Here is a 17,644-nt window from a genome sequence, read left to right on the forward strand (position 1 = left end):
GCAAGTTTTAGAGCACTTCATGCTTCCTGCTGCTGACCTGCTCTATGGAGATGGAGATTTCAAGTTCCAACAGGACTTGGCGCTTGCACACAGCGCAAAATCTACCCGTGCCTGGTTTACGGACCATGGTATTTCTGTTCTAAATTGGCCCGCCAACTCCCCTGACCTTAGCCCCATAGAAAATCTGTGGGGTATTGTGAAAAGGAAGATGCAGAATGCCAGACCCAAAAACGCAGAAGAGTTGAAGGCCACTATCAGAGCAACCTGGGCTCTCATAACACCTGAGCAGTGCCAGAAACTCATCGACTCCATGCCACGCCGCATTAACGCAGTAATTGAGGCAAAAGGAGCTCCAACCAAGTATTGAGTATTGTACATGCTCATATTTTTCATTTTCATACTTTTCAGTTGGCCAACATTTCTAAAAATCCCTTTTTTGTATTAGCCTTAAGTAATATTCTAATTTTGTGACACACGGAATTTTGGATTTTCATTTGTTGCCACTTCAAATCATCAAAATTAAATGAAATAAACATTTGAATGCATCAGTCTGTGTGCAATGAATAAATATAATGTACAAGTTACACCTTTTGAATGCAATTACTGAAATAAATCAAGTTTTTCAAAATATTCTAATTTACTGGCTTTTACCTGTATACTGTATGTTTATTGCTTTTTTCCTGTTATTCCATTTCAGCGTCACCTATCTCCTGATTCCTTCTTTGAAATCTTTGGCATGGCGAAACAACAATTTGACAGACTTCCACTTTGGAAACGTAACGACATGAAGAAAAAAGCCAATCTTTTCTAAATGCATGTTTTATGAATTGTTATTTCCTATATTTATTTATTTGCACTTGGATCACAAATTATTCATATCTTTTTTTTGCCTAAAAATTATTTATTACAATGATTACAGGCCGTTTTAATTATGGTGAACATCTCGACTGTCTATTTTGGGGATTAGCAAATTAGTATTTTCCTTTCCAGTCGTCCCTCGCCACATCGCGCTTCAAATATTGCGGCTTCACAACGTCGCAGATCTTTTGGGGGATATTTAAAAATATTTTTTAGTACAAGTACAAAACTCAAAACCAATTCGTAAATAAAAACAGAATACAATGATTTGCAAATCCTTTTCAATTTTTATTCAATTGAATAGATTGCAAAGACAAGATGTATAATGTTCGAACTGAGAAACTTAATTTTTTTTTGCAAATAATCATTAACTTAGAATTTAATGGCAGCAAAACATTTGTTCATATTATGAACCGTAAATGGTGAAATCCCTAAATTCCTTGCAATAGCTCGTTGAGAAATGTTGTACTTAAACTGTTGGACAATTTGCTCACGCATTTGTTCACAAAGTGGTGACCCTCGCCCCGTCCTTGTTTTTTGAATGACTGAGCATTTCATGGAAGCTGCTTTTATACCCAATCATGGCACCCACCTGCTCCCAATTAGCCTGTTCACCTGTGGGATGTTCCAAATTAGTGTTGAGCATTCCTCAACTTTCTCAGTCTTTTTTGCCACTTGTGCCAGCTTTTTTGAAACATGCTGCAGACATCAAATTCCAAATGAGCTAATATTGGCAAAAAATAAAGTTTTCCAGTTCGAACGTTAAGTATCTTGTCTTCGCAGTCTATTCAATTGAATATAGGTTGAAAAGGATTTGCAAATCATTGTATTCTGTTTTTATTTACCATTTACACAAAGTGCCAACTTCACTGGTTTTGGGTTTTGTATATTCAAAAATGTTAATCATAAATTAAGCATTTTCAAGCTTAAAAATGGCTAAATAAACTAATAATGTCAATATAACAATATAATTGACCACGAGAGGAAACCAAACCAATCAGAGCGTGCTGTTCAGTATCGTGGGCACTGATTGGCTCAGCCTCAGACAGCATTACTATATTGGAATTAAAGTGTCTAAAAGGTGTCATTTCATGTAAAAACCAAAAACAAAGCATATTTAGAAGGTTATAAACAGGTTTGATTTATAATTATATTATTTCTAGCGGTCATGTCGGGAACCAATTAACAGCGATAAATGAGGGACAACTATAAATTGCAGCATATATTCAGTTAATTCTGGATAATTAAGCTCAGTGCTGTTCATGCACATTTACTTTACTCTAATTTGCAGAAATACATGTCAGAAAACACACAGTAAAACACAGCAAGTGCTCGAAATGGTGCTATGTTTTAATCTTACTGATGAGGGCGCCAGAGCGACAGAAACATTAGAAACGTTTATGCAAACTCGCTTTAGTGCACGAGGATTCCAAGGCTTAAATTATCTGAGCTAAAAGCTGACTCATAGAAATGTTTTGTGCATGGAATGTTATGTTAAAGCAATCTGGGAGATCTCAAAGTCTCCATCTCCAATGGCACATTTGTACTTGCCTTCACAAAAGTTCAAAGCAAAGACTAAAGTAGGGTTTTTCAGTTGGCTTTTCTAAAACTGTTTTAAAGGTATGTGACTACATGTGAACACATGATGGCCACTATATTTGGACTCAGGACATTGTGTCAGCTATTATGATGATAATTTATCATGTACCATATTAGTAGCATAGCAGGTATAAAAATAGGCAAGACTAATTACCTCGGTTTCACAATAACTTCACGCGCCATTAATAAAAAGGGCTGATATGTGTGTATTCATGTCTGTGTATTTTCCATCTGGGTGAGTTTCTATGCACATTTTTGTCCTGGGTTAGACATTACCTTCTAAAATGAAAAGTATGCATTTGTCCTTACTTTCATGTGGACCTCAAAGAGTATGATGACAGCTATTCAGATCTGCTTTATACTGTGCAGGGATACCTCCTTCAGGGCCATTATTCTGTCTGCAGATTATTTGAACAAACTTAAATTACACTCACTATACTGTATGTTAGAAAATATATCTTGCAGTATAGTCCTTCTATATAAGGGGTGTCAAACGTACGGCCTGCGGGCCGTATAAGACTCACGAACAGGGTTTATCTGGCCTGCGGAATGAGTTCGCAAAGTATAAAAAGGGGCTGAACATTTTGAATAAAAGAAACTGATATTCTAAATGTGTGCACTAGATGTCGCAATAGCAATTATTTGTATCTTTGTAAATTATGCTACAACATACTTGCCAACCCTCCCGGATTTTCCGGGAGACTCCCGAAATTCAGCGCCTCCCGGGACAAATTTTCTCCCGAAAATCTCCCGAAATTCAGGCACACAATATAAACGGCGTACCTGCCCAATCACGTTATAACTGTAGAATGATCGAGGGCGAGTTCTTGGTTTCCTATGTGGGTTTATTGTTAGGCAGTTTCATTAACGTCCTCCCAGCGCGGTAACAACACACAACAACAGCATTTCGTCTACCGTAAAGCAGTTCGTCTGCCGTAAACAGCAATGTTGTGACACTCTTAAACAGGACAATACTGCCATCTAGTGCATTTGATGAAAGCACTTTTTGCGTGCCACACAGCAATGCATCATCAGTGAGGGCGTTCAGCATGGTTAGAAAAATAGTGACAAATAGAACAAGGATGGACAATTCAACCCTTAACTCAACAATGAGTAGATGAGTGTTATGTGTGTGTACATGTGTAAATAAATGAACACTGAAATTCAAGTATTTCTTTTATTTATATATATATATATATATATATATATATACACAGGTAAAAGCCAGTAAATTAGAATATTTTGAAAAACTTGATTTATTTCAGTAATTGCATTCAAAAGGTGTAACTTGTACATTATATTTATTCATTGCACACAGACTGATGCATTCAAATGTTTATTTCATTTAATTTTGATGATTTGAAGTGGCAACAAATGAAAATCCAAAATTCCGTGTGTCACAAAATTAGAATATTACTTAAGGCTAATACAAAAAAGGGATTTTTAGAAATGTTGGCCAACTGAAAAGTATGAAAATGAAAAATATGAGCATGTACAATACTCAATACTTGGTTGGAGCTCCTTTTGCCTCAATTACTGCGTTAATGCGGCGTGGCATGGAGTCGATGAGTTTCTGGCACTGCTCAGGTGTTATGAGAGCCCAGGTTGCTCTGATAGTGGCCTTCAACTCTTCTGCGTTTTTGGGTCTGGCATTCTGCATCTTCCTTTTCACAATACCCCACAGATTTTCTATGGGGCTAAGGTCAGGGGAGTTGGCGGGCCAATTTAGAACAGAAATACCATGGTCCGTAAACCAGGCACGGGTAGATTTTGCGCTGTGTGCAGGCGCCAAGTCCTGTTGGAACTTGAAATCTCCATCTCCATAGAGCAGGTCAGCAGCAGGAAGCATGAAGTGCTCTAAAACTTGCTGGTAGACGGCTGCGTTGACCCTGGATCTCAGGAAACAGAGTGGACCGACACCAGCAGATGACATGGCACCCCAAACCATCGCCCAACCATGCAAATTTTGCATTTCCTTTGGAAATCGAGGTCCCAGAGTCTGGAGGAAGACAGGAGAGGCACAGGATCCACGTTGCCTGAAGTCTAGTGTAAAGTTTCCACCATCAGTGATGGTTTGGGGTGCCATGTCATCTGCTGGTGTCGGTCCACTCTGTTTCCTGAGATCCAGGGTCAACGCAGCCGTCTACCAGCAAGTTTTAGAGCACTTCATGCTTCCTGCTGCTGACCTGCTCTATGGAGATGGAGTTTTCAAGTTCCAACAGGACTTGGCGCCTGCACACAGTGCAAAATCTACCCGTGCCTGGTTTACGGACCATGGTATTTCTGTTCTAAATTGGCCCGCCAACTCCCCTGACCTTAGCCCCATAGAAAATCTGTGGGGTATTGTGAAAAGGAAGATGCAGAATGCCAGACCCAAAAACGCAGAAGAGTTGAAGGCCACTATCAGAGCAACCTGGGCTCTCATAACACCTGAGCAGTGCCAGAAACTCATCGACTCCATGCCACGCCGCATTAACGCAGTAATTGAGGCAAAAGGAGCTCCAACCAAGTATTGAGTATTGTACATGCTCATATTTTTCATTTTCATACTTTTCAGTTGGCCAACATTTCTAAACATCCCTTTTTTGTATTAGCCTTAAGTAATATTCTAATTTTGTGACACACGGAATTTTGGATTTTCATTTGTTGCCACTTCAAATCATCAAAATTAAATGAAATAAACATTTGAATGCATCAGTCTGTGTGCAATGAATACATATAATGTACAAGTTACACCTTTTGAATGCAATTACTGAAATAAATCAAGTTTTTCAAAATATTCTAATTTACTGGCTTTTACCTGTATATATATGTATTTATATATATATTTTTTTTCCTGTTTTTTTGTTATGGCATTTATTTTTTCAGACTATTGCTCAGATGGAATGACAGCGGCTTTTAAAAAAAAAACATTTTTTCTAACATTTCTATCGATGTGGTAAATAAACGTGATTTTGTTATCACTCCCTCTTTAAAGCCCACCTATCCCGAGTAAGGGAGGGGGTACTTTAGCGTTTTCCTATTGGCCAATCACATATCTCCCCTCGGTGGTCCACACAGCGCTGCTTCTGATTGGAGGATATCCCCGCCAGTCACACTTAGCTCCTCCCATTCCCTGCGCGGACTGGATGTCGGACCAAAGGCAGCATTTTGACGAAAACATCCAACTCAAGCTACGCAGCGCGGATGCAGTCAACTGTGTGACAGCTGCGTCGGTCAGTGGTGGCGTATTTTTTTTTTATAATTTAAAAAAAAAAGTTGGATAATGTCCGACCCTGACGCGACGCCGTACGAATGCGCGACCGCTCGATAAGATAGGAACCGGAGAAGGACGAAAAGGACTCCCTCGGTAAGTTGGCGTCGTTCCCCCCGCGATGGAGGCAGACGCGACCCTTAGCAGCGAGCTTGAGGACCGCAGTGTCACCAGCGGCATGTCGACGCCTCTTTTGAGCAATTAACTACCAGGAAAATTGCGCACACCTGCGCTAGTCGTCCACTTTTAAGCGAGAGGAAAAAAGTTCGCATACAAAATGACCATGACTTAAAGAGCACGTCAACCCGGAGCTCTACAAAGTTCTACCAGCGTACAAACATAAGACTTTTCATCATTCTTTGAGCAACATGTCATTCAAAGAGAACCCCTGTCGCAAGTTCCAAGCCAACATTTTCAACAAGAGCAAGTGTCAGAACTGTTTTAAGCCCCGGGAGTCGCACCTGCTCAACGACGAAGACCTCAACCAGGTGAGTACCTCCCTCAATGCTGTGTAACATTAATCAATCAATCAATCAATCTTTATTTATATAGCCCTAAATCACAAGTGTCTCAAAGGGCTGCACAAGCCACAACGACATCCTCTGTACAAAGCCCACATACGGGCAAGGAAAAACTCACCCCAGTGGGACGTCGGATGTGAATGACTATGAGAAACCTTGGAGAGGACCGCATATGTGGGTAACCCCCCCCCCCTCTAGGGGAGACCGAAAGCAATGGATGTCGAGTAGGTCTGACATAATATTGTGAGAGTCCAGTCCATAGTGGATCCAACATAATAGTAAGAGTCCAGTCCATAGTGGGGCCAGCAGGACACCATCCCGAGCGGAGACGGGTCAGCAGCGTAGAGATGTTCCCAGCCGATGCACAGGCGAGCGGTCCACCCCGGGTCCCGACTCTGGACAGCCAGCACTTCATCCATGGCCACCGGACCTGTGCCCCCCCCCCCCCCCTCAAGGAAAAGGGGAGCAGAGGAGAAAAGAAAAGAAACGGCAGATCAACTGGTCTAACAGGGGGGCTATTTAAAGGCTAGAGTATACAAATGAGTTTTAAGATGGGACTTAAATGCTTCTACTGAGGTAGCATCTCTAATTGTTACCGGGAGGGCATTCCATAGTACTGGAGCCCGATTAACACTAACTTACTGCAAGTGCAAAGGTTTGTTCATTCTATTAGTCTCCAGCCCAGGGGCATTATTGACCTTAGCTGTCAATCTGCTTTTGCTGATTAATTGGGTCAAAACTATGCAAAACAATCATCCTCTATTGCAGTGTTTTTCAACCTTTTTTTGAGCCAAGGCACATTTTTTTTCATTGAAAAAATCCAGAGGCACACCACTAGCAGAAAACATTAAAGGGGAACATTATCACAATTTCAGAAGGGTTAAAACCATTAAAAATCAGTTCCCAGTGGCTTATTTTATTTTTCGAAGTTTTTTTTCAAAATTTTACCCATCACGCAATATCCCTAAAAAAAGCTTCAAAGTGCTTGATTTTAACCATCGTTATATACACCCGTCCATTTTCCTGTGACGTCACACAGTGATGCCAATACAAACAAACATGGCGGATAGAACAGCAAGATATAGCGACATTAGCTCGGATTCAGACTCGGATTTCAGCGGCTTAAGCGATTTCAACAGATTACGCATGTATTGAAACGGATGGTTGTAGTGTGGAGGCACTGGCAGAGGTGGGACCAAGTCATTGTTTTGCAAGTCACAAGTAAGTCTCAAGTCTTTGCCCTCAAGTCCGAGTCAAGTCCCGAGTCAAGACAGGCAAGCCCCGAGTCAAGTCCAAAGTCAAGACTGGAAAGTCTCAAGTCAAGTCCTAAGTCCTGCATTTTGAGTTTCGAGTCCTTTCAAGTCCTTTTAACCACAGACTAATATATTAACACAGATTGTGTATGCTTTTCAAACGCTGTATTTATTTATTAAAATAAGTGCATTTTAAATTGCAGGAAAGAAAATTGTGCTGACATTGCACTTTATAATAGCACTTTTTAGCACATTTTAAACATTAACTCATTCCTTTACAGAACAAACACATTGAAAAATAAAGTGCAAATGTACTTATTTGTACAAAAGTGTTAACATTGAAAAAACATGACATATACGTGAACATAACAAAAAAGTTGTACTTTTTATATGTCAGGGCCCTATGCTGCATTGCATTTGCAAAAGACCAAATTAGCCAAGAGTCTGTCAGTCATTTGTGCACGATGGGGGCGTAGTATGATGCCACCATGGCTGAAAACTCGCTCCACTGGAGCACTGGAGGCAGGCACTGCCAAGACTCTCATGGCCACTCGGAACAGTGAAGGAAGAGTCTTCATGTTCAATGCCCAGAACAAAAGGGGGGAGAGAGTTGTTTTGGGTTGGTGCACTACTTGTAAGTGTATCTTGTGTTTTTTATGTTGATTTAATTAAAAAAAGAAAAAAAAAAAATTATTTCTTGTGCGGCCCGATACCAATCGATCCACGGACCAGTACCGGGCCGCGGCCCGGTGGTTGGGGACCACTGAGGTAAACAACCAGCAGTATGTCAGAAAGCTAGCTAAAACGGTACACATATTCATAATATAGTATACATTTTAACTGACCTTTATTTTACTATTTTTGTCTTTTTTTAGGTGGCTAAAATACGCGGTGCTGCTGACCGCCGTCTAACGTTACGTGTGATATATTGACTAACGTAACCCTGCTTAAAAAAAATCACTGAACAAAAAGTATGAATAAGGTAGTGAACTGCAACAGATTCCCGTGTTTGCAATAACGTTAGCAGTGAGTTTACAGCCTCACTGATTTAACTACACAGCAAATAAAAGTCACGTTACTTAGCCAATAAACGTTATCTTACATTCAAAACTTACCGTTCTTTGTGCAACTTCAAATGCCGGACGAAGTTGGAAGTTGTTGCCTCTCCATCAGTAATTTTCGAACCGCATGTGTTGCATACTGCAAACCGTTTTGTGTTGACCACCTCGTAATTTTTATACCCAAACAAAATTATTTTAGGTATCATTTTTTGTTCACTGGCGTGTGGTTTGGACATGTCTTCTTCGTTGGTTGTCCTGCAATTTGATTGGATGAATGCTGTGTGATGAAAACAAAGTACATCTAATTTGATTGGCTGTTGTACTGAGACCACACCAGCTGACACACGCAACGCTGATAGACAAGTACACAATGAAAAATACGGAGCGCTCCCGAATAACTTTTTCATCTTTGGGTTTTGGGGAAAGTAGCAAGTCATGTCAAGTCATGTCAATTCAAAAGGCTCAAGTCCAAGTGAAGTCACAAGTCATTGATGTTAAAGTCTAAGTCGAGTTGCAAGTCTTTTTACATTTTGTCAAGTCGAGTCTAAAGTCATCAAATTCATGACTCGAGTCTGACTCGAGTCCAAGTCATGTGACTCGAGTCCACACCTCTGGGAGGCAGGTAGCGAAAACGAAATTGAAGAAGAAACTGAAGCTATTGAGCCATATCGGTTTGAACCGTATGCAAGCAAAACCGACGAAAACGACACGACAGCCAGCGACACGGGAGAAAGCGAGGACGAATTTGGCGATCGCCTTCTAACCAACGATTGGTATGTGTTTGTTTGGCATTAAAGGAAACTAACAACTATGAACTAGGTTTACAGCATATGAAATACATTTGGCAACAACATGCACTTTGAGAGTGCAGACAGCCCATTTCAGGGCTGTCTGCATTTAAATGTTTTTAGTTTTTAAGCTAAATTATTGGTAAACACAGTTTATGTATAATAATTTACGTAAAACCGCGAGTAATGAATAACGTTTTCATCAATTAATATATTCTGTAGACATACCCTCATCCGCTCTCTTTTCCTGAAAGCTGATCTGTCCAGTTTTGGAGTTGATGTCAGCATCTGCTTTGAGTGTCGCAGGATATCCACACATTCTTGCCATCTCTGTCGTAGCATAGCTTTCGTCGGTAAAGTGTGCGGAACAAACGACTGACCATTTCGTCGGCTTTCCCCACAACCTCGTATTTTGAACAAATTTCGTCCAATTTCTTGCCACTTTCGCATCTTTGGGCCACTGGTGCAACTTGAATCCGTCCCTGTTCGTGTTGTTACACCCTCCGACAACACACCGACGAAAGTGAGAAAATGGCGGATTGCTTCCCGATGTGACGTCATCGCTCCGAGAGCGAATAATAGAAAGGCGTTTAATTTGCCAAAATTCACCCGGTTAGAGTTCGGAAATCGGTTAAAAAAATATATGGTCTTTTTTCTGCAACATCAAGGTATATATTGACGCTTACATAGGTCTGGTGATAATGTTCCCCTTTAAAAAAACGAGACTCAGCAGCCGATGTTGACAGTAAAAACAGGGTTCGTACGGGGTCTTAAAAACCTTGAAAATGCTTGGATTTTAATGTGTTTTCAAGGTTTGAAAAATGCTTGCATTTTGGGTGAAGTGCTTGGAAATGTTCATCATAGGCTAATTATAAAATGGAAAAAAATAAAACAAGTTTCCTTAAAAATGAAAACTACATGCTTGATCTGTTGGCTTTGCACGAGCCCTTACATTAGGTTGTTGTCATGCCAGAGTCGTACATACGCCCCCAAGAGGACAGTGGTGCATCGGTCCATCATGCCGGGAGGTTGTCGTTTTAATGAACATCAAGGGGTGGCACTTTTCGTGACTTCTGCGGTGCTTTTTTGTGAACTTCTGGATCTGCCTTTTGGCCGTGGAGACCATCTGCTGGGTCTCTGCCACACCAGAGTCTGTTTGGAGAGACTGGAGGAGATGAGGATGAAGAGACAGGGCTGCAGAGCTGGCGCCGGGACGTACAAGCTTCACAGTGTCTTGGCTGAATGAGCAGGTATCGGACACCTCGGTCTCCTTGGACGTATCCTCGCTCATCCATGCGGACTGGACACTGGTCGAGAGTTGGTTGGAGGCTGAGGACGGAGTCGGCTCTCTTGGTTGCTTTGTTGGGTCTGCTCCTGTCTCTGGCCATGCTCCCCCCACCCCAGCAGACAATGGCGTGGAACACCGCAGAGACCACCACAGTGTATATGTTATTTTTTTGTTTTACTTCTGTGGCTGTATGTAGAAATGGCTGGTTGCATCAGCTCTGCTCTTCTAATGTCATTAATATCCTTTGTGTTCTTTGATGTTTCCCTCTTACACACATGTCTGTGTGCTATGGCTATGAGGTTTTTTCCTTCCTGTTTCTCACCTTTTTTGTAAGGGGCGCCGGATGTTGGCAGACCCGTCAGCGATCCTGTTCTGTCTCCCTGTAATGTTTGTGCTGAAAATCTTAATTTCCCCTCTGGGATTATTAAAGTATGTCTGATTCTAATGTATGCATGAATTATGATACAAACAAGTAAACAATAATAATTAATGTAATTGCTTGTAAGGAATGATGTATACATGAATGATGATGATGTAAACAAACAAGTAAACAACATTTGCAAACACCAATGACATTGAATAGTCTACAGAAACACTGCATCATTTTATATGCCCCATTCAGTTAATAACTGCTGGTTCAATGTTAGGTTCAGGTTTTAGCAGATTTTCCGTATTTTTCCTACAGACAGCATTTGGTGACCTCAAACAACAAGGCTATGGATTGATTCACACTGGTTTTCCGCCTTTTGAAGGGTACTGGAAAAACTGGAAAATTTATGTTGAAAGTCCTTTAAAAAAAGTGCTTGACTTTGGCCATGGAAAAGGTGTACGAAGCCTGTAAAAAGTCGTTCTCGCAATTGCTGGATATAAATTCAAACCATAACCAACCATGCATCACTATAGCTCGTCTCAAAGTAGGTGTACTGTCACGACCTGTCACATCACGCCGTGACTTATTTGGAGTTTTTTTGGTGTTTTCCTGTGTATAGTGTTTTAGTTCCTGGCTTGCACTTCTATTTTGTTGTTGATTGTCACGTACTTTGTGGACACCGTCTGCTCCTCCACACGCTGTAAGTCTTTGCTGCCGTCCAGCATTCGGTTTTTGTTTACTTTGCAGCCAGTTCAGTTTTAGTTTCGTTTTGCATAGCTATCCCTAAGCTTCAATGCCTTTTCTTAGCGCCACTCGCCTTTTGTTTATTTTGGTTTAAGTATTAGATACCTTTTTGACCTGCACGCTGCCTCCCGCTGTCGCCTGCATATTGTGATCATGACAAACCATGGTCCCGACATCTACAAAGCAATTACCTACCTTCTGCCACCTACTGATATGGAAAAGTATTACACGGTTACTCTGCCGCACTCTAGACAGCACAGACACTCAACAACGGCACATTATTTGCGGATTATAATTACTGATTTGCAAAAAATATTTTTAACCCAATTAGGTGAAATTACATAATCTCCCACGGCACACCAGACAATATCTCATGGTACACTAGTGTGCCGCGGCACAGTGGTTGAAAAACACTGCTCTATTGGACACACTGCACAAACTGCCTGGATAGGATATTTCCAAATCACATTATGTTCCATTTGTTGATTAATCACAAATGGTAATATTCCAATTCCAGCTGGCCCTGGAAAACTAACTGCACACTTTCCCTTCCTCAACATTGTGGAAAATAGCTTGTCTTCCCTGTGGAACACCGGCTGTCAACCTACAGCTTGAGCCAGTCAAGTTAAAAGTTGCAAAGTTTTCCTACACTGAAGGACGCGGGTGGGTTTTATTCTGTTCATGTTTTTTACTCGTTGGAACCTATATGTTCCATTTCAAAAAGCGTGTCAACATCCTATTATTTATTCAATTTCCCCGTAAGAAACAAACCGCCTGTTAAATGGTGTTGTACAATGTTAAACATACATAAACGTAATCCTACAGACTTAGTATTTTTAAAACATATATTCTGTGTGCCAAACTCTTCATAATAACACAAAAACACAGCTGACTTTGCCATGTTGTGCTAATCAGCCAGGCCATTGACCCACGCAGCACTTTTGTCATATGTCAAGTTCTATGGCTATCATCACCGGTAACATCCTTGTCAGTGGCATCCCAAAATGTAAGTCCTGAAAAAATGTTGAATTGTTTTTAATTTTGTGCAAATTTTGAGCAGCATTATTAATATAAATTGCTCCGGGGGCCACATCTTTTGTACTTTATTTACTTTTATTAGGGCCCGCAATTATTATTATTATTATTATTATTATTCCGCCGCCTCTTCGAACACTAATTTGACCCACTTAACATGCTTCAAAACTCACCATATTTGACCCACACATCAGGACCTGCGGAAATTGTCTTTTAATAAAACAACCAAACCCCAAAACTCAAAATTGCGCTCTAGCGCCCCCTAGGAAAAAAAAAAACTAGACTGCCTGTAACTCCCACTAGGAAGGTCGGAAAAACATGAAACAAAATCCTCTATGTAGGTCTGACTTAGACCTAGTTCTCAGAATTGTACATCCTCGGGCTAAAATCAACAGGAAGTTGGCAATTCCCCCTTCAAGACAAAAAAGTACTAAAAACAGTCACTTTTGCCTCTTTGAGCTGCAATTTGACCCCCTTAACATGCTTCAAAACTCACCAAACTGAACGCACACATCAGGACTGGCACAAATTGCAATCTAATAAAAAAACCTAACCCCAATTTTAAAAATTGCGCTCTACAGCAATTTTTGAATAAAACGGAGAAAAAAACTGCTCCTCGGAAGAAAAAAATGACAAAGCTGCCTGTAACTCCCACTGGGAAGGTCGGAGAGACTAGAAACAAAAACCTCTATGTAGGTCTCACTTAGACCTACATTTCATAAATTGACAACCCCCAGCAAAAATCAACAGGAAGTTTGTTATTCCCCCTTCAAAACAAAATTTTTGTACAAACCGGTCACCTTTCTTCAAAATCTATCCTCTGAGCGCGTTTGTCGTTTCGCCTTCAAACTAACACAGGTGAGAGATACAACCCTTGTGATTAAAAGTATAGATGGGATTTGTAATACTTGCTCCGGTTTTGATTTTATGACCCTTCAAAGACCCGCTGCGCTGATGCTCCTGCGGTGCTGTTTTTTTTAAGATGGCTGCTTAAAAGCAGGTAGCACCAACGTATCCACACAATGCAGACAAGGTAGGTACACTAGACAAAAGTCTTGGGACACTTCAGACTAAAAGTAGACAAAAGTATTGGGACACTTAGGACTAGCACCTGCCAAATACGCGGGCCCGACCAACGCTGCTTGCAGCTTTAATTGTTTGTCATTGCAAGGCTCTGTTGTATCTTAAAAACCCTAGTTTACCAAGCAGTAGTCCTGAATAAAGTCATAATCTAAGACCAAGAAGGACTATGTTAGTCAAAGATATTTTATATTATTGTTTCTTAACCATAGGGCCAGGGCCCATAGTTGGACTGCAAGCGCCCCCAAAAGGGCAACCAAAAAAATCAAAGTTATTTATAGAGTCCTTAATCACAAATGCCTCAAAGGGCTGCACAAACCACAACGACATCCTCTGATTTGATCCCACATCAGGGCAAGATAGAACTCAACTCAATGGGAACAATGTGAAACCTTGGAAGGAACTGCAGATGTGGGGACTAGGGGATCCTCATGTATGTAGACAAACCAACAGAGCAGACACGCCACCAATTGATGCACAGAGGAGTGGTCCACACCGAGTCCCAATTTGGAACAGCAAGCGCGTCCTCTGTGGAAACTGATCCGTGGCCACCTAAAAACCTCTCTACGTAGGAGAGGGGGTCAGAGCAGAAAAGAGAGAGAGGGCAGATCAACTGATTTAAAAATGGGTCTATTTAAAGGTTAGGGTGTATAAATGAGTTTTAAAATTGGACTTAAGTGCTTCGACCGAGGTAGCATCTCTAACTGTTACCGGTAGGGCATTCCAGAGTACTTAAGTGTGAATTTTAAACATTATTTAGCCCGCAGACTTTTTTTGGGCTCTGGGAATCACTAATAAGCCAACATTTTTGGAACGTAAGTTTCTGGACGGAACGTAGGGTACAATACAAGATCAGCAAGATAAGATGGAGCTAGACTGTTTAGTATTTTATATGCAAGTAATACAACCTTAAAGTTGCATCTTAAGTGCACATGAAGCCAGTGCAGGTGAGCCAGTATAGGTGTAACATGATCAAACTTTCTTGTTTTTGTCAAAAATCTAGCAGCCGCACTTTGTACCAACTGTAATCTTTTAATGCTTGACATATGGAGACTCGGAAATAAGACAAGACGTAACGAACGCATGAACCGTTGGTGGTTGACAAAATGGGATGAATTTTAGCAATATTACGGAGATGAAAGAAGGCCGTTTTAGTAACACTCTCAATGTGTGACTCAAACGAGAGAGTTGGGTCAAAGATAATACCGAGATTCTTTACCGAGTCGCTTTGTACAATTGTATTGTCAAATGTTATGGTGGTATTATTAAACAAGTGGCGGTGTCTAACAGCCCCGATAATCAACAATTACATTTTCTTAGCGTTAAGATGCAAAAAGTTGTTGGATATCCATTGTTATATCTATTTGTCAGCGAAAGTCTGTATGGGCCATAATGGTACTCCGTTGTAATTCCATCCATCCATACATCCATTTTCTACCGCTCATTCCCTTTGGGGTCGCGGGAGGCGCTGGAGCCTATCTCAGCTACAATCGGACGGAAGGCGGGGTACACCCTGGACAAGTTGCCATCTCATCGCAGGGCCAACACAGATAGACAGACAACATTCACACACTAGGGCCAATTTTTAGTGTTGCCAATCAACTTATCCCCAGGTGCATGTCTTTGGAAGTGGGAGGAAGCCGGAGTACCCGTAGGGAACCCACGCAGTCAAGGGGAGAACATTTAAACTCCACACAGAAAGATCCCGAGCCCGGGATTGAACCCAAGACTACTCAGGTCCTTCCATTTGTGAGGCAGATGCACTAATTAGAGGAATTAGGGCTGGGCGATGTATCCAATCTACTCGATATATCGCGGGTTTGTTTCTGTACGATGTAGAAAATGACTATATCGTGAGTATGCGTTCTCACGCAGTTGCTTTCAGCTGCGGCCATTACACTACAGGCTCCTCTCACTCTTTCTTGTCTCTCCTTCGCACAGAGAGGTAAAACAAGCGCACCTTGTTACATACGGCACATACTTGTCACGCGTGCAACGTCATACGCCCTCGCGGAGCAGAGAGTTAGCGGCATGGGTAAAGTTAGCAGTGGCAGGTGGTGCTAGCGGTGCGGTGCGTGTGGTAATACGAGAGAAAGAAGGTGCCAATCTGGAGGAATAATTAATTCCCAAGAGAAACAGCACTGAGTCCATCATATGGCAGTGGTTTGGCTTCTAGCGGGAAGATGTTGAACAGACAACCTTAATATGTAACGTATGCGGCAAAAGCGTTGCTACAAAAAGTAAGAGCACTACTAATTTGTAACATCATTTGAAAAGTCACCCACTAGAGAATGAGTGCTTGAAACTCCGCATGTCAACATCTCCGGCCGGTGCCACACCAACAAAATGCCCAAGCTAGCAGCACTGATACAATTGAGCCTGGCGTCTTCCATTTCCACATCAACACCGTATGAAAAAAATAGTCAACAACAGAAGGAGATAACGTCCGCACTCCGCAGTAACCTACCACGTCGCGAAGGACGTACACTATTTGATTTCCTATTATGCAGCTAATTTTTCTTTGACAGTTATTGAAATATCTTGTGTGACATCATGCACAAAAGTGCACTTTATTTGTTTTAAACTATTGTAGTGGCGTTCTATACAAAAAGTGCACTTTAGTGTTTTGATATGTCATCTTAGTGACATCATGCACAAAAGTGCACTAATAGCTTGTTTTAAAATGTCTCTGACAATCTTGCACTTTCTGTTTTGAAATTACATGAATGTTTGTGCCACTGCTTAATAAATACAGTTTTGGTAAAGTAAGGCCATATCGCTCATCCTTAACAGGAAGGCTCTGCTATTTTCAGGAATCTACTGCAAAAACAGTAGTACACCTTAATATGACAGGAGTGCTGTGCTGTTTTTAAGGAGTCCACAGTAAAAATAGTAGTCAAAGAGCTTCTGTGACAAGAAAGCTCTGCTGTTTTTAAGGATCTACTTGCTGCAAGACAAGGATCCTCCATTTAATTCCATTTTTTTTTTTTGAATTCACTGCAAAAATGCTATTAGAAAAATAACGGGAACCCTATTTTGTATTTGAGCACCAGTCAAAAAGTTCTTGTATGGCAGCTGTTTTTATTAATAATAAAATGCTTGTGAAAGATCTTAAAAGAAGTGAAACAAATTATTGCAAAAATATTAACTCTCTCTTCCAAGTTTTGAATAGGACTAAAGTTGAATGGGCTGATTTAAAGTGTTTACAAAAACTGCACACGTTAAAGTAATGCAAATGGCAAATGATTCTCTTTCCCTGAGGAACACCGCTGTCACCTTACAAGATGAACCAGTTGCTTTAAGGTCTGTGGGCTTTGTTCTATTTGTCTCCCAATCCACCGTCCAACTGAAGACCAGCACTATTGCATTATAACAGAATGGAATAGGAGGCCAAGAGCTTGTTGCAACACACCGTTTAACCACTAAACCAATGAAGGGTAAAAATTGACCTGGAATTATGCGAGTGTATTTTTCAAATCGGGCTGCTGTCAGGTCATGTGAGGAAAGACGAGGTCTTCTCCCCCCTCATGGCCCATCCTGAACTCTGCACAGTCTCCTTGGGTTTCAGGCATATTTGTACAGGCTTGGACTCAGCTGGTGTCAGCGCGATTCCTTCCCCCATTATCAGAAAGATTCAAACTGCTGACCGTCAAAGACTGTTTGGGACTGTATTAAAAAATTCCTCTTACGTCATTTTGTTTACATTGTGACTCTGCTGAGAAATGTTTTGTACCTTCTGTAATCAAAACGAAAGCGGATTTTACGGTGGATTATATGTGGCTTTACATGGGATG

At 41.1% G+C, this 17,644-nt stretch overlaps 2 protein-coding genes across 9 annotated transcripts in view; both read left to right on the forward strand.

Moving 5' to 3' along the window:
* The window catches only part of LOC133610909 (actin-binding LIM protein 1-like), a 34,160-nt gene extending 31,494 nt beyond the window's left edge, over positions 1 to 2,666 (forward strand). The window contains exon 20 of the mRNA XM_061967658.1: positions 698 to 2,666. Within this exon, the coding sequence (XP_061823642.1) occupies positions 698 to 811 (114 nt within the window). The 3' untranslated portion in view covers positions 812 to 2,666. The remainder of the gene's footprint in view (positions 1 to 697) is intronic.
* A 2,949-nt stretch (positions 2,667 to 5,615) lies between these two features.
* Positions 5,616 to 17,644, forward strand: part of LOC133610908 (myosin phosphatase Rho-interacting protein) — a 57,605-nt gene continuing 45,576 nt past the window's right edge. For 3 of the 8 annotated variants that reach the window (XM_061967648.2, XM_061967651.2, XM_061967650.2), the window contains exon 1: positions 5,621 to 6,198. In XM_061967648.2, coding sequence (XP_061823632.1) covers positions 6,079 to 6,198 — 120 coding nt within the window. In that variant the 5' untranslated portion in view covers positions 5,621 to 6,078. Of the gene's footprint in view, positions 6,199 to 17,644 lie in introns of all 8 variants that reach the window. The other 5 variants (XM_061967647.2, XM_061967649.2, XM_061967652.2 and 2 more) reach the window with 4 other exon arrangements.

The sequence above is a fragment of the Nerophis lumbriciformis genome, linkage group LG11 (genome assembly GCF_033978685.3).
Source record: "Nerophis lumbriciformis linkage group LG11, RoL_Nlum_v2.1, whole genome shotgun sequence".
NCBI classification, from domain to species: domain Eukaryota; kingdom Metazoa; phylum Chordata; class Actinopteri; order Syngnathiformes; family Syngnathidae; genus Nerophis; species Nerophis lumbriciformis.